Here is an 18,342-nt window from a genome sequence, read left to right as displayed (position 1 = left end):
TATTAACATGATTAAATCTAAATTATTACCGTTATTATATTATCGATTATTACACGTTATCGATTACTGATTTTCCTAAATGTGGCAACGCTCTCTTCCCTGAGTTGTTGTAACCGTTATAAATGTTCTCTGTTTATGTCTCTCAGTTGGCAAATTCGTGTAAACAAACTCTCGTATCCCCACGATTCAGCTCCCAATTTCGGAAGTTTTCGCCTGCCACCCACAAAAAATTCTTTTAGATACACAGCTAACATTATTTTTCGTGCTGTCGTCAGATTTTAGAATTTGCAAAAAGAGTATTTTTTAATAATAAAGTGAATAAAATAATTGAATTTTTATTAAATTGAAAAGCATGTCTTCAAATTAATTAAAAAAAAAATAAATAAATACGATAAAAAATGTGGAAATTAAAAACGTTATTATGGCGTCATTCAACGACGGCCTTGCTTTTAATATCATGCTGCCTTTATGCGACCTCGAACGGTCAAATTGTGGGTCAAGCATCGGTCGGCGAACTGTATACATTTAAAATTGAACCATCGATGTTCAATTGGACGCACCAGGTGATTAATGAACAATTCCGCTATACACCATCGTTGAAGTCGTATCCCGATTTACCATCATGGATGCGTTATATGTATAGTCATGAACATCATGCCGGTTTCCTGTACGGGACACCACCAGCCCGTTTGGCTGGTAAGAAAATTACGCTGGAAATTGTGGCATTGAATAAACAAAATTATGAGACAAGAAATGCTCAGCTGGATATAGCTATTGCTTCGAAGTTCCATGCTCCCAATGTGGTGCAAATGAAAATTGACAATTTAAATTGGGTACATTTAATGGATCCTGGTAGGGTTGAGAATTTACGTAATATTTTCCGTAAAGATCTGTGGCCGGAAAGTGAAGCAGATTTGAGTTTGGTCTTTATGGAATCGGCAGTGAATATGGGTGGACGTTTGCCATTGAGGCCTCAACAGCATGAGGGGTAAAGTATGGATAATATTTTATAAATTTTTTTATTTAACAATTCCATTTTCATTTCCTTTTCAGGGTTATTGTTCACCTGGGTAGCTTTGCCAAATTTTCGGAACGTCTAAATCAGCTGCAGGAAGAAGTACGACCCCTTTACAAATTGCCCTCATGTACTTATAAGCGCACCTCGGTACAGAAAATATTTGAAAATGTTGGTTTCAAACTGGATTGGTGTGCCTTTAAAATGGTTGGCACTGATTCGACACCCGAAGTTCTACATCACAATCATGATTCGGCGGCTGCTAATGGCAATAACAATAATAATAACAACAATAGAGTTATTGGTCATAGTGAAATGTTAAATTTGAAACGACGTACAGATCGTTGGCATGGTATGGCCCGTGAGGATGTTCCCATACGCAATTATATCGATGAGTTTGCATTTGCCTTTGCCATACCGACTGTTCTCTTTGGGCTGCTTTGTGGCATACTAACGGCCACATTGTGTTTCAGACATCAGAAATTGTGAGTATTGGTACTAACATTATATATTTGTAATATATATATGGGCAATATTGCCAATTTTTTAACATAGCTGAAGCGGAGGTTTACCCCTTTATAACTCGGGAATTACTTAAGTATAGGAAAAAAAGTGAATAGTTTTGGGTAAATTGATCTGTCGTTGCAAACTGTTCATGATATTGACCTCCAAACTTTATTTTGGTGGAAGCTGTGTCTACTTTAATGTAAAAAAATGTGTAAAAACACGTTGAGGCGAACCAGTTTTTTTATGTTCTCTATCGATTTGTGACTAAGCCACTCATTGCACGGTCTTCGTGTCAAAATAAAACTAAAAGCCAACAAAATGGGGACTACGCCCCTTATGTATACTTTTTCAAAATTTTCACTGCATCTACCTTTAAATGATGCTGACATTTTGAAGCTCGATTTTGAGTGTTTTTTTAATTTTACTTCTAGCTTTAATACGCAAACAGGAATTTATAAAAATCGATTATAATATTATTGTAGTCGCGAATCTGCGTAATTTGATATGTATTTTGTGTATGTAGTATGCACAGCTTCAGAGTAATACTCATCCCAAGGTGCGAATTTTGTGCGATCAAATTTCTAAAAAACCTATTTTTCGGGCCAAATTTTTAGATCTGTCAACTGAATGATATGGGTACCCGCGATCAATAAGGTTTTTTACGTTTCGGATGATATAAAATCTTCTTCTTGAAAATCCATCTACTAGAACAGCGGGAACTGGCCTTCCAAAAACACGAAATTTGGCAAAAAATGTTTTTGAAAATATCGCGGATTTATTTGCGTTTTCTGTGTATCATTTCCGCTTCAATAAATGACCTCATACGGATTTTGATCTTTTTCGAAAAGAGAACTTTAAAAACTTCAGCCGAAAGAGAGATGTACGCAATTTATCTCAAAAATTGATTTTGCTGGCACATCCATGGTTCTTAATGGACCACATTGAAATGATATAGATCGATGTATTTTTTTAGGGTCCACACAGAAATCGGATGCGCGTTAATGGTATATGGAGTTTTCGGAAATTATTCGCGTTTTACGATTTTTTGGGTACTTCAATGTAACGTGCGGCACATCTTTGCCGTCAAATGAATTTTCGCAAAATATATATGGATTAGAAGATAAACTTCAGTACTTCCTGAAAACCGCATGCGCATCAAATGATTTTGAGAATTACGCGATTTAGACGCAATTTAAAATGTATATTTCATAATATTATTTTATTTTAAGATTTATTCCTATTTATAGAACCCCAAGATTTATCGGAGGGGTCTTGCTACAATCCACAAGGTGTATACTTATACACCAAATGTGATTATTTTTAAATATGTAAATTTTTCGACGAAATTTGGGTAAAATAGCAGAATAACCCCAACATTTTTTTTCTGAAATTTCTTGTATAAAATAAAAAAATAAATATGATGACATTTTTTTTCGAACCAAAAACAAATATTTTTCCTCAATATCTTGATTTGTTGTCGCTCCGATTTACAAACCGCTACACGGACTTGTGTGATTTTGATATCATTTGATTCATCATGGTGTTTATATTATGTAGATATTTTTATATAAATTTTTAGGTGTGTGTATGTCATTAATATAATGAAAATATTGACGTAATATCCTATATTTTTATCATTTTTCTCATATTTCGTGAAAATGTGCAACTTTATCGCGATTATTGTAATATATTCATATTCTTACTTTACGGAAGAAGACATATATCAACGTTTTTGGTCAATATAATAAACGGCGTAATTTTAAGATTTTTTTCTTTTGCCCAAAGTTAAAACCTCGATAACTTTTGCGCGCATCAACCAAAAATTTGATCGCGAACGGTTTCGGAGTCAGAACATTTTTCTCTATATGTGTACCAAAAATCATTCATGTGCCACAAAAACAAAAAAGCTGATTTTTTGAAAATGGAATATTAAAAAATTGGCAATATTGCCCATATATATATATATATATATATATATTTGTTTAAATCCACGCCTCTGTTGTTTAGTTGAAAAAATATTCTTTAAAAAGTCCCTTTTATTTATATTTTTTAATTTAAGCTTTATTATTTTTGTTTTATTTTAATTTTATTATAATTTTCGTTTTAGACACGATCCAAAATCGGAATTCTTTTTTGATAATATTTTTCATATATGTGAAGAAGAGTGTTTAGAATCGTCACATGGTTCTGATACAGATTCTAAGCAAGAAGATCAAGAAAGGTGAATTTTTTATTTTGTTATCCTTAATTAACAATAATGATATATAGTAAATACATATTAAAATATAATAAAAAAAAATTCTCCCTATATTTCCAGCTACAAGGAAACTTATCCCACAACATCATCCACGGTACAAATGGTACAGTATTCCGATACAAATTCTCAACCGGTTACCACTTTGAAAAGTCTTAAGGATCCCAATTGTTTGTTGGATAATACCAGTGTTCGCTCACAAAGGTATGTATGTTATATACAGCTATTCGAACTTTTGAATATTTTTGGGAATAAAATTTTAAAATTTATTCTTTTCAGTCCCACCAGTTTCTATCAAACTGAGAGTCCATCTAATACATACCTAAGGCCAAAGCCACCACCATATAAGGCCGGCACTCTAACACGTAGCGGTGGTGTGGATATATGACAACCAACTTCGACTAGTCCACGTATTTTGTACTGTTAAGAGTGGACAATTTGAAAACAAAGAAGATGGCGGATAATAAAGAATTATCATAATCACATTTTATATGTCAACAATATTCAAAATATATATTAACATTATATCCCAGCATATCTACTATATGGATCATATCTATACAATATTTATAGTAGATGTTAACATGTAGAGATTATTGAGGTTATTATTATACTTATTAATAATTTTATAGATATCAATAATAATAAAAAATTGCTTGAAAAATTAGAAGAGGACTTATTTTATAAAGAATATTTTTCGAACTACCCAACAGAGTCGTGGATTTTATAAAGAATATTGTTTGCAATTAACCAACAGAGTCGTGGATTTTATAAATAATATTTTTGTAACTAACCAGCAGAGGTGTGAATTTTTTTAATTTCCATTTAAAAGACCTACAATTAGTTCTTTTAATAATGCACTGAAAAGAACTGAATATGTTATTTTTTCTTGGGAAATGTTGTGACATCTGTTTGTTTTTAAAAAACACTGGTATCCTTAGTGGATTCAGGTAATTTCTTACATGCTAGCATACACATACATACATACATAGAAATCCTATACATACGAATAATGAAAGAAAAAAGGAAACAAAAGAATCCTTGGTTTCTCTACCTGAATAGACTTCAAAAAAAAATTATTTATTTTTTTTTTTTTTTTGTAAACGCTGCATGTGGGATTCCTTTTATGTAAGTAGGATTAAGGATTTTCCAATTTTTTTACACAGCAACAATAATACACTGAAATACATACATATTCATATGATCCAACAGAGATTACAGTTTGCCAAATTAGTGAAAGGATGCATTTTATTTTAATAGGATATTTTTTCTATGCACATTTGGTTGAATATTACTTTTTGGAAAGATTGAAATTATATTTTTGATACTTTGTAATTATATTAGGAACTAAAAAATTTGGTCACAATTGTATCATCCATGATACGACGGAGTGTATATTAATTTTGTCATAACATTTGCAATTTAATAATTGAACGATTAATATATTGTTTAAAATAGTAAACAATGTTTTATATTTTAGAACCAACAAAAATATTATATTAATCGAAATTTATTTTAGATTTTTCCTTAATAATGATATGTTTCCATACTGCAATAATCTACTAATTGTTACTACCATAACGAATTTTCCTTTATGATATCTAAGAAAATTATAAAATCTAGCAGATTATTGCAGTACGGGAACAGGCCATTAATTGTTATACCACTTTTTGAGTAGGGGAACATACAATATATATTTTGCAATTTTATTATGCAAAGGTCTATAAACAACTATACATCAATTACATTCAATTAAGCAGCCTCTCCATCTCTATTTATTAACTCAATAAAATAATTATTTCAAATAGGGGAATAAAGTACTTGAATCTGCACCCTAACTATGGAGGAAGTGCAATGTAATAGAAAAGCAGTGAGCGGAGCAGTATAGTCGGACGGGGACGACCATACGATACCCTCAATGTTCAATGTAATAGGAAGCCAGTGAGCGGAGAACGTACGACCGTACGATACGACCATACGATACCCTCATGGTGTAATTACAGAAGGTAGTCTCATTTGAGAATTTTATGATGGCAACCCGTTTTAATTTGGAACTCATCAAGTGGTCTGTTCCCGAACTTATTAAGCCAGCTGGTGGTAACATTATATGTCATAGGAATTTGTTGTTGTTTTTTTTTTAACCCTCTATACATCCGATGTCACCAACATTATTACATTTAAGACGCACTTTTGATGTATTTTCCTATTCCAAAATCACCCAGTAGAAAGTGTCTTGCAGACAACATTAACGAATCGTGTAAGACAATGGCCATGTTACAAATGGAATTAAAAAAATAAATATATATTCTCCACTTATTATTAATCGTAATGGTTTTCGATATTCTCATTTTTACTTTTTAAATACGGAAGAACACCAATACATTTTTTTAAATATAATCATTTTTGTATACAGGACCTTTTTTAAACATAGTCGATTTAAACTATTCCTTATGTTCGGAATTTAAAAGCCAAATATTCCATATTATAAGCCATTACAATATGTTTCATTCCACCCCGTAAAATGTTCAAACAATGATCGTAGGTTATACAAAATGTCTGTTTCCGTATATAGGCTTTTAAGGACATTTTGCAGAGTAAAACTCTTTAAACATCCAGTTATATTAATCCCACCCCATTATTGTCGTTGTAATACAAAGAATTCTTAAATAGTAATTGAAGACCACAATGTACTCCATGGTATTTCAAATCTATGCTGATATTTGGTCTGTTATCGTACTCCATGAATCTACGAATTTTTACAATTTCCTTGGATATCATAAACTAACAAATTGTTATTGTAGTAAAAAATGTACATTCTTGCAGGTTCTGGAACAAACCTTTTTTAATATAAGCCCGAACTAATAAGAAATTAATCTTATCAACATACTCCCTATCCATTGTGCAAGAAACATGCAACCAAATTAAAATACAAATATATTAATTTTTCATATCCGCTAATTCTAGGTTTTTATTCTAATACATCTTAGACTAAAGAATCGACAAAAGTTTTTGTTTAACATATGAATAAACATATCCAACATATTATTATAACTGCATTTAATCAAATACTTAAAATTAGTTAAATCATATTTTCAATGTTTTCCTAAGTTACTCCAAGGGGTTCGTTTTCTTTTCAAGTCGCCTCAGCAAAAGAGGTTATTTTCTTTTCCCTTCACTCGATTTTACTTCGTTCGCACTGATAGGCACCAAATGGTTTAAATCTGAAAGTATTGTGAAGAGCAGGGAGAGGGATTTTTAATTTTTTTATTACTGAAACATTAAATTATAAATTACCTCGTTGAAACTAATAAGTCCTTTGTATTAAATAAAATTAAATGAGTTTTATTCCAGAAAATTGCCACAACTTCACACAGTAGAATACAAACACGGAATGAAGATGCTATTGCTTGAAACTCAAATTGCTGAAAATGCAGTCAGTGGTTGTACAGCTGATAAATGTCAGGTTACTCAAATACGTAGCGTATGTATTAATTGAGTAACGTACATATTAAATACTGTGTTTACAAGGGACACAACTGAAATGTTATGGGAAGTAATGAATACGGTTTATTATAGTACATTTATACATTTTACATTTCGTTAACCCAGTGGGTTTAAATTGCCAATTACATTACATATATAATAAGTACACATAAAGTAGGTTAACCGGATAAAAGTCGATATATACAATACAATAAAAATTTAGGTTAGGTTGAAAAAAGGGGTTGTTTACACTACCACATGTCCAATAGTAGATCATACACTTCTGTCAGTGAAAGGCCTATTGTGTGCTCTAGAATAAGAGGAAATTTAGAAGAAAATCACCTTTGGATTTTGTTATCCCTTAACTTCTATAAATTCGCTGGATTTGGATTCAAAAGCAGGGCTGCGGCATAGGAAATGTTTCACCATTTCTATGTCCCACGGAATTCACATATACATATAGGTCAGCAACGTATGCAGGATTTCATTTCGGGGGTATGAATAGGTGTCCGATTTTAGCCCGTATGTACTTTGTTTTGGTGCGGTCTATTGTGTCCGGTGTCAATCCACACGTTCATAGCTTTAAATCGTTCATAGCATTAAGTCATTGGATGTATATTCTATGTGGTCTCCAAAGTTCTTTTTGGTGTTGTCCAGTAATATAATAAAAAAATAATTTATTAAAAAAATGGCAAAAGGTAAAATTTTCCATAGTCAGCCAGGAAGCCGGTTGATATTCTTTGGACATTTTATCAGTCCTCACAGCTTCCCGTAAAAGTGTGTATGTAGAATGTCCCTTTGAAGTTTTGAATGTTCCTTTGATGTCACGTCTCCCACTTTTCAATCACAGACACCGACGAGCATACATGGCTCTCAATACTTTTCAAAAATCCCCAAGTGGAGTGTTTAACATATATTCGCTAATTCCACCCGTGCTGTGGTAAAGTCTAATGCTCCAAAATGATGGGTCATATGGTACACAATCGAGTCATATGGTACATAAAAGAGTATGCGCACCTAAAGTAGTATTTATAAGTATTCTGCTAGGAAATAGATGTAGTAAGTCCAACAAACTGTGTGTTATACAGAGGCTTGGGGAAGTCTTCCACCTTACCACCTACATAAAAAAGTGCCTGCTAATTGATATTTTATACTCTGAAGACCTGAAAATATCTAAAATTAAGTGAAATTATTACAAAATGTTTTTTGCTTAACCAAAAGTCCAGTAAAAGAGAGTGAATGGAGAGAACGGATTTGATAGTTGTATTACTGAGTATTTGCAAATTCTTACAAGGAAAAATTTACTCAGTAACAATTTTCTGGTACCATCAGCTGATATTTAGTCAGCTGTTTGCTGTATATTTTGTAAAGAAATAACAAAATTGTTCTCAAGCAAATTGATTGTTTTGTGTAGCATTAAACATTTTGATTTTTTATCATTAAACATTAAAATGGATAAAGAAAACACAAGTATTATTATTCAACATAAAATTTCCGCTTGTTTTCCATTTTTCTTTTAAAAAATCCTGCTTTTTTGTTTGCGCCAACTTGTTTGTTGTTTTTATCAGCTGTGTCGATACAATCTTTTTACTGGATGTTGTTCCTTTGCAATTTCTCTCTTGAGAACGAAAAATTCGTATTTACTCTCTGCAAATTCTTACTGAGTAAATTTTACTGGGAAAGAAGACGAACGAGCCTAATTATGTGGAAGCTATATCAAAACAAGAATCTACATTGAAATTTCCCGGCGAAAAACCTATATATCCACAATAACCTGAAATTGTAAATTACAGATGAAGGCTCTGATCTATATGGACAAATATGTTTTCACACTCCAAGAATACGAAAAGCCAAATAACTGTCTCTTTGGATGGACAAAATCTTTAAAATACTGAACATTTGTATATTAAATTTGTCATTCCAATAGTGGATGTTATAAAAATGTTTCCTTAACGCCGACCAACAAATCTTGACCTAGGTGAAGTTTTTGTTGTTCCATGTGAGTATTATCTATAATTTTGTGTGCACTTTGAACGGCATTTGTTTCAAACAAACATATTTTGATAAGGCAAACAAATAGTTTTGCAATTAGTTTGGTAGAAGAAGACAACATTTAAGTGGAAAAATTAGTTTTACGAAAAATAGTTCCTCAATATGTTAACGATTAATTTAGAGATTCTTCTAAATTTCATTGAAAAATGGAATATAAATCTATTAACTCTACTATTTATTGGATTATGTCTACCAATGGTGATATTTGGCGCCTTAATGACTAGCATGGAAAATAAATTACCGGCATGTATTAAACAATTATTACGATATGGCAAACATGCCTACAGCGGCAAAGGAAAAAATTGGCTGATAACAAAATTGGAAGTACCGAAATCATGGTTTTCACATTTTTATATATTTTCCATGGCGTTATCCTGGTTATGTTTATGGTTTGTGCTCCAATCGAGTATATTTCATAAGGAAATACCACAATTCCTAATGATATTCTTAGATTTAATTGGTGGTGGTCGACAACGTAAAGTGTTAATCGATTCCACGTCATGCCTAATTGTTATGAGTCTGATGTGTCTCCAGTGTACACGACGTTTTTATGAAACAAATTTTGTGCAAATCTTTTCCAAGAAAAATAAAATAAATATGGGACATTATCTGGTGGGTTTGGTGCATTATTTCGGAGCGATCCTAACTATTTTGATAAATGCTGAAGGATTTGTAAGAGGTAAGTATGGTAAATTAATACTATAAAATTAAAATAATAAAAAATGTTTTTTTATATTTTAGATTCCCCGTCTGAGGGACTCAAATTGTCACAGCTATATTTTATAAATTATGTGGGACTCGCCTTGTTCCTTTTCTCTTGGTGGCATCAATATCAATCGAATTTAATTTTGGTGAATTTACGCATGGATAGCAAAACGGGAAAAGTCGCCACAGAGAAGCATTTGCTACCCAAGGGAGGTTTCTTTGAATGGGTATCATCGCCACATATGCTATTCGAAATTATGTTATATGTAGCTCTACTCTTGGGTTTCATGGGAAAATGTTTGACATGGTGGCTGATTGTCATATGGGTGATTAGTAATCAGGTGAGTGTGTTTTTTTTAATTTGAGGTATCGAATGAAATAATTTGGTGTGGTCTATTAGCGTTCATTAGGTTCGTTCGTTCACTCAATAATTTGTACACATGTTTTAAAATAATGTTGTTCATTTACCCCAAAGCCCACTAAAAGGAACTGAGTTGAGAGAGCAGATTTGACAGTTCTCTTACTGAGTATTTGCAAATTCTTACAAGGAATAATATTTTACTCAAGCATATTGATTTTTTTGTGAAATTTATTTTGATTTTGTATCATTAAACATTGAAATGGATGAAAAAAACGCAAGTATTTATAATCAACAAAAATTTTCGCTTGTTTTTCCATTATTTAATAAAAATGCTACTTTTTTGTATGCGCCAAATTGTTTGCTGTTTTAATCTGCTGTGTCGATACAACATTTTTACTGGATGTCGTTCGTTTACTTTTTGCAATTTTCTCTCTGAAATCAAAAATTTGTATTTTACTCTCTGCAAATTCTTGATGAGTAAATGTTGCTGGGGAAAAGTCCGTTCGTTTACTTTCCCAGTAACATTTACTCAGTAAGAATTTGTAGAGTGTAAAATACGAATTTTTGATTTCAGAGAGAAAATTGAAAAAAGTAAACGAACAACATCCAGTAAAAATGTTGTATATATTTACTCAGTAAGAAATTGCAGAGAGTAAATACGACTTTTTCCTTCTCAAGAGAGAAAACTGCAAAAAGTAAACGAACAACATCCAGTAAAAAGATTGTTTCGACACAGCTGATTAAAACAACAAACAAATTGGCGCAAACTAAAAAACAGCAATTTTATTTGAAAAATGGATAATTTGATGTTGTTTGTTCCCCACAAACATTTAAAGGGGTTGTGACCGGTATGTTTTAACTATTTAATGATACAAAATCAAAATAAAATTCACAAAACAATTAATTTTCTTGAGAACAATTTTTTGTTTGTTTACAAAACATAACAAAACAGCTGATTAAATATCAGCTGATGGTACAAGAAAATTCTTACTGAGTAAATTTTCCTTGTAAGAATTTGCAAATACTCAGTAACACAACTGTCAAATCTGCTCTCTCAATTCACTCTCTTTTACTGGACTTTTGGGTAAACGAACAACATTTTGTAATAATTTGTACAAATTCGTACAAATTATTGAGTAAACGAACGAACCTAATAATACAAGGTAGACAACTTGATGGTGACAAAAGAGCAACATTGTAGGTAGTGGCTTCTTGTGTCAAATATAAAATAAACATATGCAATACATTATTAAAACGTGAAATGTTAATAATGATTTTTTTTCACAAAATCAAGAAGGTAATACCACAAAATGTGTGTTTCACCCCAAAAATGTAATTAGATAGGTACATGATGCAATAATATGTCCATCCATTTATACTATGGTTCGAAGGACATATTTTTGTATATAAAAGTTGGTTGAAATCATTTCAGGATGAAATCATATAAAAAGTCAGACTTCATTCCAGAATAGCATGTATCAAATTTAGATTAAATCGGTTCATATTTTATTATGTATTTTTATTGGTATATGTATATGGATTGTAAAAGGAATCCTGTTATACCAAAAATGGTGTAGGTTATTGAATTGATTCGCCATACGTTGGTCCTTTTGTTTACTATTTTTTTTAGGATTAGAATATTGTTATTACGACTAAAATATTTATATTCGCATTAAACTCATTTTGAATATTGTAATTGGAAATTTGATAATGTTTTTGTTTTTTTAGGTCTACAATGCACTGTGCACTCACAAGTGGTATAAACAGACGTTTAAAAATTATCCCAGGAAAAGGAAAGCTATACTACCGCTACTTTTCTAATATGTTCGGCATGTGTGTTCCGCAGCAACATTATAGAATAATAGTTATAAGTCCTGGACAGTAAAAGTACTTCAAAAGCGAGTTAAGACTACGAAATCCACTCGAACGCAAATGTCAATTCCATAGCGTATATGTCAAGTAAATCCTATTCTTAAATACAGTGAATTTTATATGTGCATACCAAATAAATAAAAAATAAATACATCCATGGTATAATAATTACAAGGTAGAACATAGCTAACAACTGATTACAACCTTTATCAGGGTGGCTTGTTCTATAAAATGTAAGTACATTCGATTGTCGGTATAATGAATAATCAGTTTAACGATTTCGGGTATAACAAATGAGCAAAATGTTGGCATTTTAACCTGACTACTTCAGGATAATGCAAAAATAATTGGGTTGTCTTATAAAAAATATGTAAGCATATAATATTAAATAATATGTATTTTTAGAAATCGATTGAAATATGGATTATCTCTTTTGTTTTTTAATTAAAATTTGACCTTAACAAACATATATAACGCATTTTTCGCTATAATGTGATATATATTTGACAGAAGCCAATACTGGAAAAATAATATTTTTATTACATTTTATTAAATTATAAAATAAATGGTATAATAGCTTTTCTATTATGTGGATAATTTGTTAAATTTTCCATATACCAAACGTGTGTCTGGATTGCAATATAAATCTGAAAATTATATTAGATTTTAAATATAAAAGAAAGTTATATGACAATTGATAAGTTTACCTGATTGCTTAAAATTGAAATTAACATAAGCCAACATGTAACACTTTTGACTAAAAATCCAAAAAGTAATGAAATATATAGACCAATTTCATAGAGCATATGAGGCGATGACACCCATTCAAAATAACCACCTCTTGGGAGCAGATGTTTTTCCGTGACCACTCTGCCCGAGTTGTTATCCTTTCGTAAACGTATCAAAATTAAATTTGATTGATATTGATGCCACCAACAAAATAAGAATACCAAAATTGAAATGACCTGGATTATTGAGAGCGTGGAGAAATCAATGGGAGTGGCAGTGGAACCTTGAACAGATGCAATTATAAAAATCCGTTATTTTAGAGCCAACAATAGAAAAATTATTATAACTTACCTTTGACGAATCCTTCAGCATTGGCTACCAGCACGTGTATCAACACAAAATAGTATAATAACGACCATAAATAATGTTTAACATCTAAACGACTATTGGTGGAGAATATTTGTGTAAAAATTGTCTCATATGCCCGACGTAGACATTGTAGAGCCACCAGTATTGTGACAATTAAACATTCAGTTGAATTTAAAATAATTTTACGATTTTTACCACCAGCAAGTATGCTAATTAATATTTCAATATGTTTTGGTAACTTATTTTGAAAGATGGTCATATCGAGAATTAGCCAAATGTACCACGTTGATACAATTGAACCTAATATATAGGCATGTGAAATCCATGATTTATGTACTGTCAATATTGATGTTTTCGAACTGTATGCTGCATATTTGCCGAACAGGAAAAATGTCTTTACACTTTTAGGTAATTTGATTCGAGTAAAGTGCATTAGAAATGCACCAATTATTACAAATGCACTTATTGCGAAAAATATAATATTTAAAAGATTTATATTCCAAGTTTCTATGAAATAAACAATGGTTTCCAAATCACTCGCGGACATAATGAATTTTGTATTTACCGATGTGCTATTGTCTTTCGAATACGAAGTAACGCAATGACTTTACAACATAATGGGGAGATAATTTTATTATCGGTATATGTAAATTTCATTATGTAAATTAATTGTTTTAATTAAAACAAGTTTATGTTTGAAAATGTAATAATAGATAAAATGTGTACATTAATTGTTTATACCCTACAATGTAGGGTCCTCCTTAGGTCCTATATCCACTACGAGGACAATATAGAATATTAGACTTTTTTTACATTTTGGGGTTTATTAAAAAATATTCCACCTTGGCTTTGGATAGTATCGATGTTATGAAATCAGGTAAATACATCAATTAATATTTAACTAACGTGTGTAGCTAACAAACCTTTATATTTAAAATTTGATATATTTTCCAGTTCTATGTATATTGCAACCCAAACCGAACGAGGTTTCAGACTAGATAACTGTTTGTCGTGTGATATCTTTAACATCCTGCTGAAAAAGGTCATATGAGAGGCAAAGGTGAACAGAAATTGCACTCTGTACACAAAACAACACATGCTACTCTCCTACGCATATGACCTCGACGTAATGGGTCGAAAATTGCGAGCGGTAACAGCCACCTTTGGACAAATTGAGAAGGAGTCTGACAGTAAATGGCGAGAAGACCATGCTGATGGTATCAACGCGCAAGACGTCCAGTAGACTCGGACCAACTGTGGAACTTGAAAACTACAGCTTCGAGGTAGTTAAAAATTTTATATACCTTGGTACCGCCATAAATTAAACTAATGACATTAGTTTTGAAATTCGGGGAAGAATAGTGTTGGCCACCAGATGCTACTATGGTCTAAGTAAGCAGTTTAGAAACAAGGCCACCTCCCGCCAAATCGAAGCATAGGTACTTACGTAAGCAGATGAGGCAGCTTTTGGGGTGTTTGAGAGAAAAATTCTCCTAAAAATCTACGGGGCGATCTGCGTAGACAGTGAATATCGGTATCGAATGAACTACGAGCTTTACAATATATACGCGGACATCGACATAGTCAGTCGTATTGAGCTGAAGCGTCTACGGTGGCTAGGCCATGTTGTGCGAATGAATGAGAATGCCCCAGCTCAAAAGCATATAAAAGCGAGCCTACTGATGGTTCACGCAGAAGGGGAAGACCACGAATTAGATGGACATACCAAGTAAAAGACATTAATTGGAGGAGTGGCGCACAAGGCCGACGCGCTTGAAAATCTTTTTTAGGCTCGGCTTATGGAACAACCGTTCTGCAAAAAAGCCAGCTAAGTAAGTAATAATAAAAGCAAGTTTAGACTACTAAATCCACTCGATCAAACGTCAATTCCACAGCGCATACGTCTTCTTCACAAATCCAGTGGATTATATAAGGTTGGGGAAAAGAAGTCCATTATTTTTATATAAACTATAGGACTTTATTCTCCGATTTGGACCAAATATGTAACGTTTTGTTGTATGATTTGTTGCCACTTTTAAAGGTAACTTCATAATTCCTCTCTCACAGAAGTCCTGCTCTCTATTTGTAAAAAACTCTAGTAGTCAATTTTCGCAATCCTCTCTAGGTACCAATTTTTTATCATTAAAAAAATTTTGCAATCCAAGAAAAAGGTGATAATCGCTTCGTGCCTAATCCGGACTGCATTAAAATTTCCCAACCAAGCTCCCGAGTCACTGTAGATGTGTCTGGCCTAACGTTGTCCCGGTGGAACCCAACACCTCTCCTTTTGGCCAAGTCTGGCCGTTTCTGGTCATTTGTAAATGGTTTAAAATAGTTTTATGACCGAATTTTAGCTCCTGGGCGATATTATGACTGCTAACATGCCGATCAACTTCGATCATTTCTCCGATATCTGTGCGAGGTGCACCTTTAACATCAAAAATTCCTTAACGGAATCTTCGAAACCGAGATTGCACATAATTGGATGTTAAGGTATCGGAACCATAAAAATCATTCACAATTTCAGCCGCTTGGTTTGCATTTTTTGCTTTTGTCAAAGAAAATTTGTAAAATGTGCCGAATTTTCTTTTGTCCACTTTCCTGTAACTCACAACTGAATGCACTAAACAAAAATGCAAAATAATTTTTTTCTGCGAAATGTCATCCTTCCAACGAGCATAAATCTGAAATTGTTTGATAGATACTTTACGAGAAATATATAAATACAGAAATCTGCCGAAAAAAAAGGATTTCTTTTTCCCCAAACTAATATAAAAACTGTAAACAAATCCCCTAAATAAACTGTTGTATTATCGCGGTAAAATGGAAGTTTACAATTCATCTCTTATTTTTTCTGTTACGTTTTGGGGCTAATTTAAAATAATTTCATTGAAAATATTATTTGAGCCCTAATTAGTTTGCAGAAAATTTAAAAAAACACACTGATTGTGATTTACAGAATACATCTTGGGTGAATTGTTTATGACATATTTGTATATTTGACGAAACTAGACCCTAAATACAGAGTTGTATTATTGTGCTACTTAATAAAACGCCGACACCCTATTCTCTTACAAACGCTAAACGCCGTCGATTGTGTTTCAAAACATCTGCCAAATGTGCGTGAGATACATTTGTTTGTATTTGTTTTCATATTTTTTTTTTCAGTCAGTCAGCCAAAGAGAAAGCGGAAAACAGCTAACAATAAACAACAAAAATTTTGGCATTCAATTCACGACAACGTGAAACGGTTAACACAGATTTAAGCGGATAATATTAACAAAAACATTTACAAAATGTTACTCGAATTAGTAGAAAATTATCTCAACTATTATAAACTGAATTTAGTCAATACAATATTTATTGGATTCACTGTAATAATTGTGATATTTGGATCGCTCATTACGGCCGTGGAATCCATTCTGCCCGATTTCATTAAACAATCCTTTCGTTACGGCAAACATAAACATAATGGTCCCGAAATAACGATGGTATCCCGTATGGAGGTGCCCAAATCATGGTTTAAACATTTCTATATATTTGCTTTCTCCTGGGCAATGTTGGCTCTATATCTGGTGCTCAAGGGTATAATTATGCATAGTACGGCTCCGGAATATGTCATCGAATTTTTAGACTTTATGGCTGGTGGGTCGGAAAATCGTCAGGTGTTAATTAATTCGAATAGTGCGCTGGTGGCCAGTGTCCTAATGGCGTTGCAGTGTGCCCGTCGTTTCTATGAAACGAATTTCGTACAAATCTTTTCAAAGAAAAGTAAAATGAATTTATCCCATTACATGGTGGGGTATTTACATTATTTCGGAGCCATTCTGGCATTGTTGTTGAACACTGAGGGTTTTGTTAAAGGTATGTTAATTTTTATGATGACCATAAACAAATTTGAATTTTAAATTTAATGTTGGTGTTTTTTGTTTTTTTTTATTGCTTTTACAGATTCCCTCCCCTCTTCATTTAGTTTTACAAAAATCACTTTATTACAATATGTCTGCATATTTGTGTTTCACTTTAGCTGGTCCCAGCAATATAAATCGAATATGATTTTGGTTAATTTACGTAAAAATCCCAATACCGGCAAGGTGGAAACTGAAAAACATTTGCTGCCTAGTGGAGGATTTTTCCAGGTGGTATCATCACCCCATATGCTATTCGAAATACTTATGTATGTCTCATTGTTGGGTATTGTGGGCAAGAGTTTCACCTGGAAATTGGTTGTCATATGGGTGTTTAGTAATCAGGTGGGCATTTGAAATATTATAGTTAATTATAAATCATAGGATGGAACTCAGTGTTATCCATTAACAATCTAATTTTTTTTCTTTCTTACAGTTAATGAATGCCCTGTTGACCCACAAATGGTATAAGGAAAACTTCAAGAATTATCCCAAACAACGCAAGGCTTTAATACCATTTTTACTTTAAGTTTATATTTATTTTATATGCAATTCATTCTGTATAATTTATGTATAGTATTACAGACCAAAGTAAGCATTTTTGTTTTGGCGCGTCCAAACATTCCACACTTCACATACATATCTGTAGTACTTAAGTAGCTAAGATCATATTTTATTATCATTAAAGAGCATGCTTAATTTTATTTATAATTAAATGTTTCAACTTTGCTCAAAAGTTCAATATATCACAGACATAAATAATGAAAAAATAAAGTGTTTTTATTTAAATTATTTCGTTAATGATGTCATATAAAAATAATTATAATTATGAATTAGAGATCAGAAAAGGGATCAAAATGAGATTGAACTTCATTAGTCCGTCTGTCTGTTCATTATGTATCATTATAATTAGTAATTAAAGTACAAGCCAAAGCTATCGTTAATTAGGTAATCAAATACATTATTATACCCTTCACCACACTGTGGTACATAATACCCTTCACCACACTGTGGTACATAATACCCTGTACCACCACACTGTGGTACAGGGTATTATGTCCTTGTGCAATGTTTGTAACAGACAAAA

The 18,342-nt window shown here is 32.2% G+C and overlaps 2 protein-coding genes across 2 annotated transcripts; both read left to right on the top strand.

The window, feature by feature from the left end:
- The first annotated feature begins 398 nt into the window (after positions 1-398).
- LOC133336136 (epsilon-sarcoglycan-like) lies at positions 399-4,199 on the top strand. Its single transcript, XM_061544437.1, has 4 exons — positions 399-988; positions 1,054-1,500; positions 3,840-3,980; positions 4,056-4,199. The coding sequence occupies exons 1-4, from the start codon at positions 399-401 to the stop codon at positions 4,162-4,164; spliced, it is 1,287 nt and encodes a 428-aa protein (XP_061400421.1). The 3' UTR covers positions 4,165-4,199.
- A 5,535-nt stretch (positions 4,200-9,734) lies between these two features.
- Positions 9,735-17,784, top strand: LOC133336104 (polyprenol reductase-like). Its single transcript, XM_061544405.1, has 5 exons — positions 9,735-9,990; positions 10,053-10,313; positions 16,660-17,211; positions 17,299-17,600; positions 17,692-17,784. Exons 1-5 carry the CDS (start codon positions 9,750-9,752, stop codon positions 17,782-17,784), a joined length of 1,449 nt encoding a protein of 482 aa, XP_061400389.1. The 5' UTR covers positions 9,735-9,749.
- Positions 17,785-18,342: the final 558 nt, after the last annotated feature.

This window comes from Musca vetustissima, unplaced genomic scaffold, assembly GCF_032173495.1.
Source record: "Musca vetustissima isolate MV318-11 ecotype Yass unplaced genomic scaffold, APGP_CSIRO_Mvet_v1 utg1485, whole genome shotgun sequence".
NCBI classification, from domain to species: Eukaryota; Metazoa; Arthropoda; class Insecta; order Diptera; family Muscidae; genus Musca; species Musca vetustissima.
Note: the sequence above shows the minus strand (reverse complement) of the source record. Positions and strands in the feature narration are given on the sequence as shown.

What these genes read in the sequence shown, in the direction of transcription:
- LOC133336136 (XM_061544437.1), top strand. Translation starts at nt 399, where the DNA reads ATGTGGAAATTAAAAACGTTATTATGGCGTCATTCAACGACGGCCTTG. An exon ending in AGGCCTCAACAGCATGAGGG is followed by an intron (nt 989 to 1,053) that starts GTAAAGTATGGA and finishes TTTCCTTTTCAG; the next exon opens with GGTTATTGTTCACCTGGGTA. An exon ending in ACCAGTGTTCGCTCACAAAG is followed by an intron (nt 3,981 to 4,055) that starts GTATGTATGTTA and finishes TATTCTTTTCAG; the next exon opens with TCCCACCAGTTTCTATCAAA.
- LOC133336104 (XM_061544405.1), top strand. Translation starts at nt 9,750, where the DNA reads ATGATATTCTTAGATTTAATTGGTGGTGGTCGACAACGTAAAGTGTTA. An exon ending in TGCTGAAGGATTTGTAAGAG is followed by an intron (nt 9,991 to 10,052) that starts GTAAGTATGGTA and finishes TTTATATTTTAG; the next exon opens with ATTCCCCGTCTGAGGGACTC. An exon ending in CACTGAGGGTTTTGTTAAAG is followed by an intron (nt 17,212 to 17,298) that starts GTATGTTAATTT and finishes TTGCTTTTACAG; the next exon opens with ATTCCCTCCCCTCTTCATTT.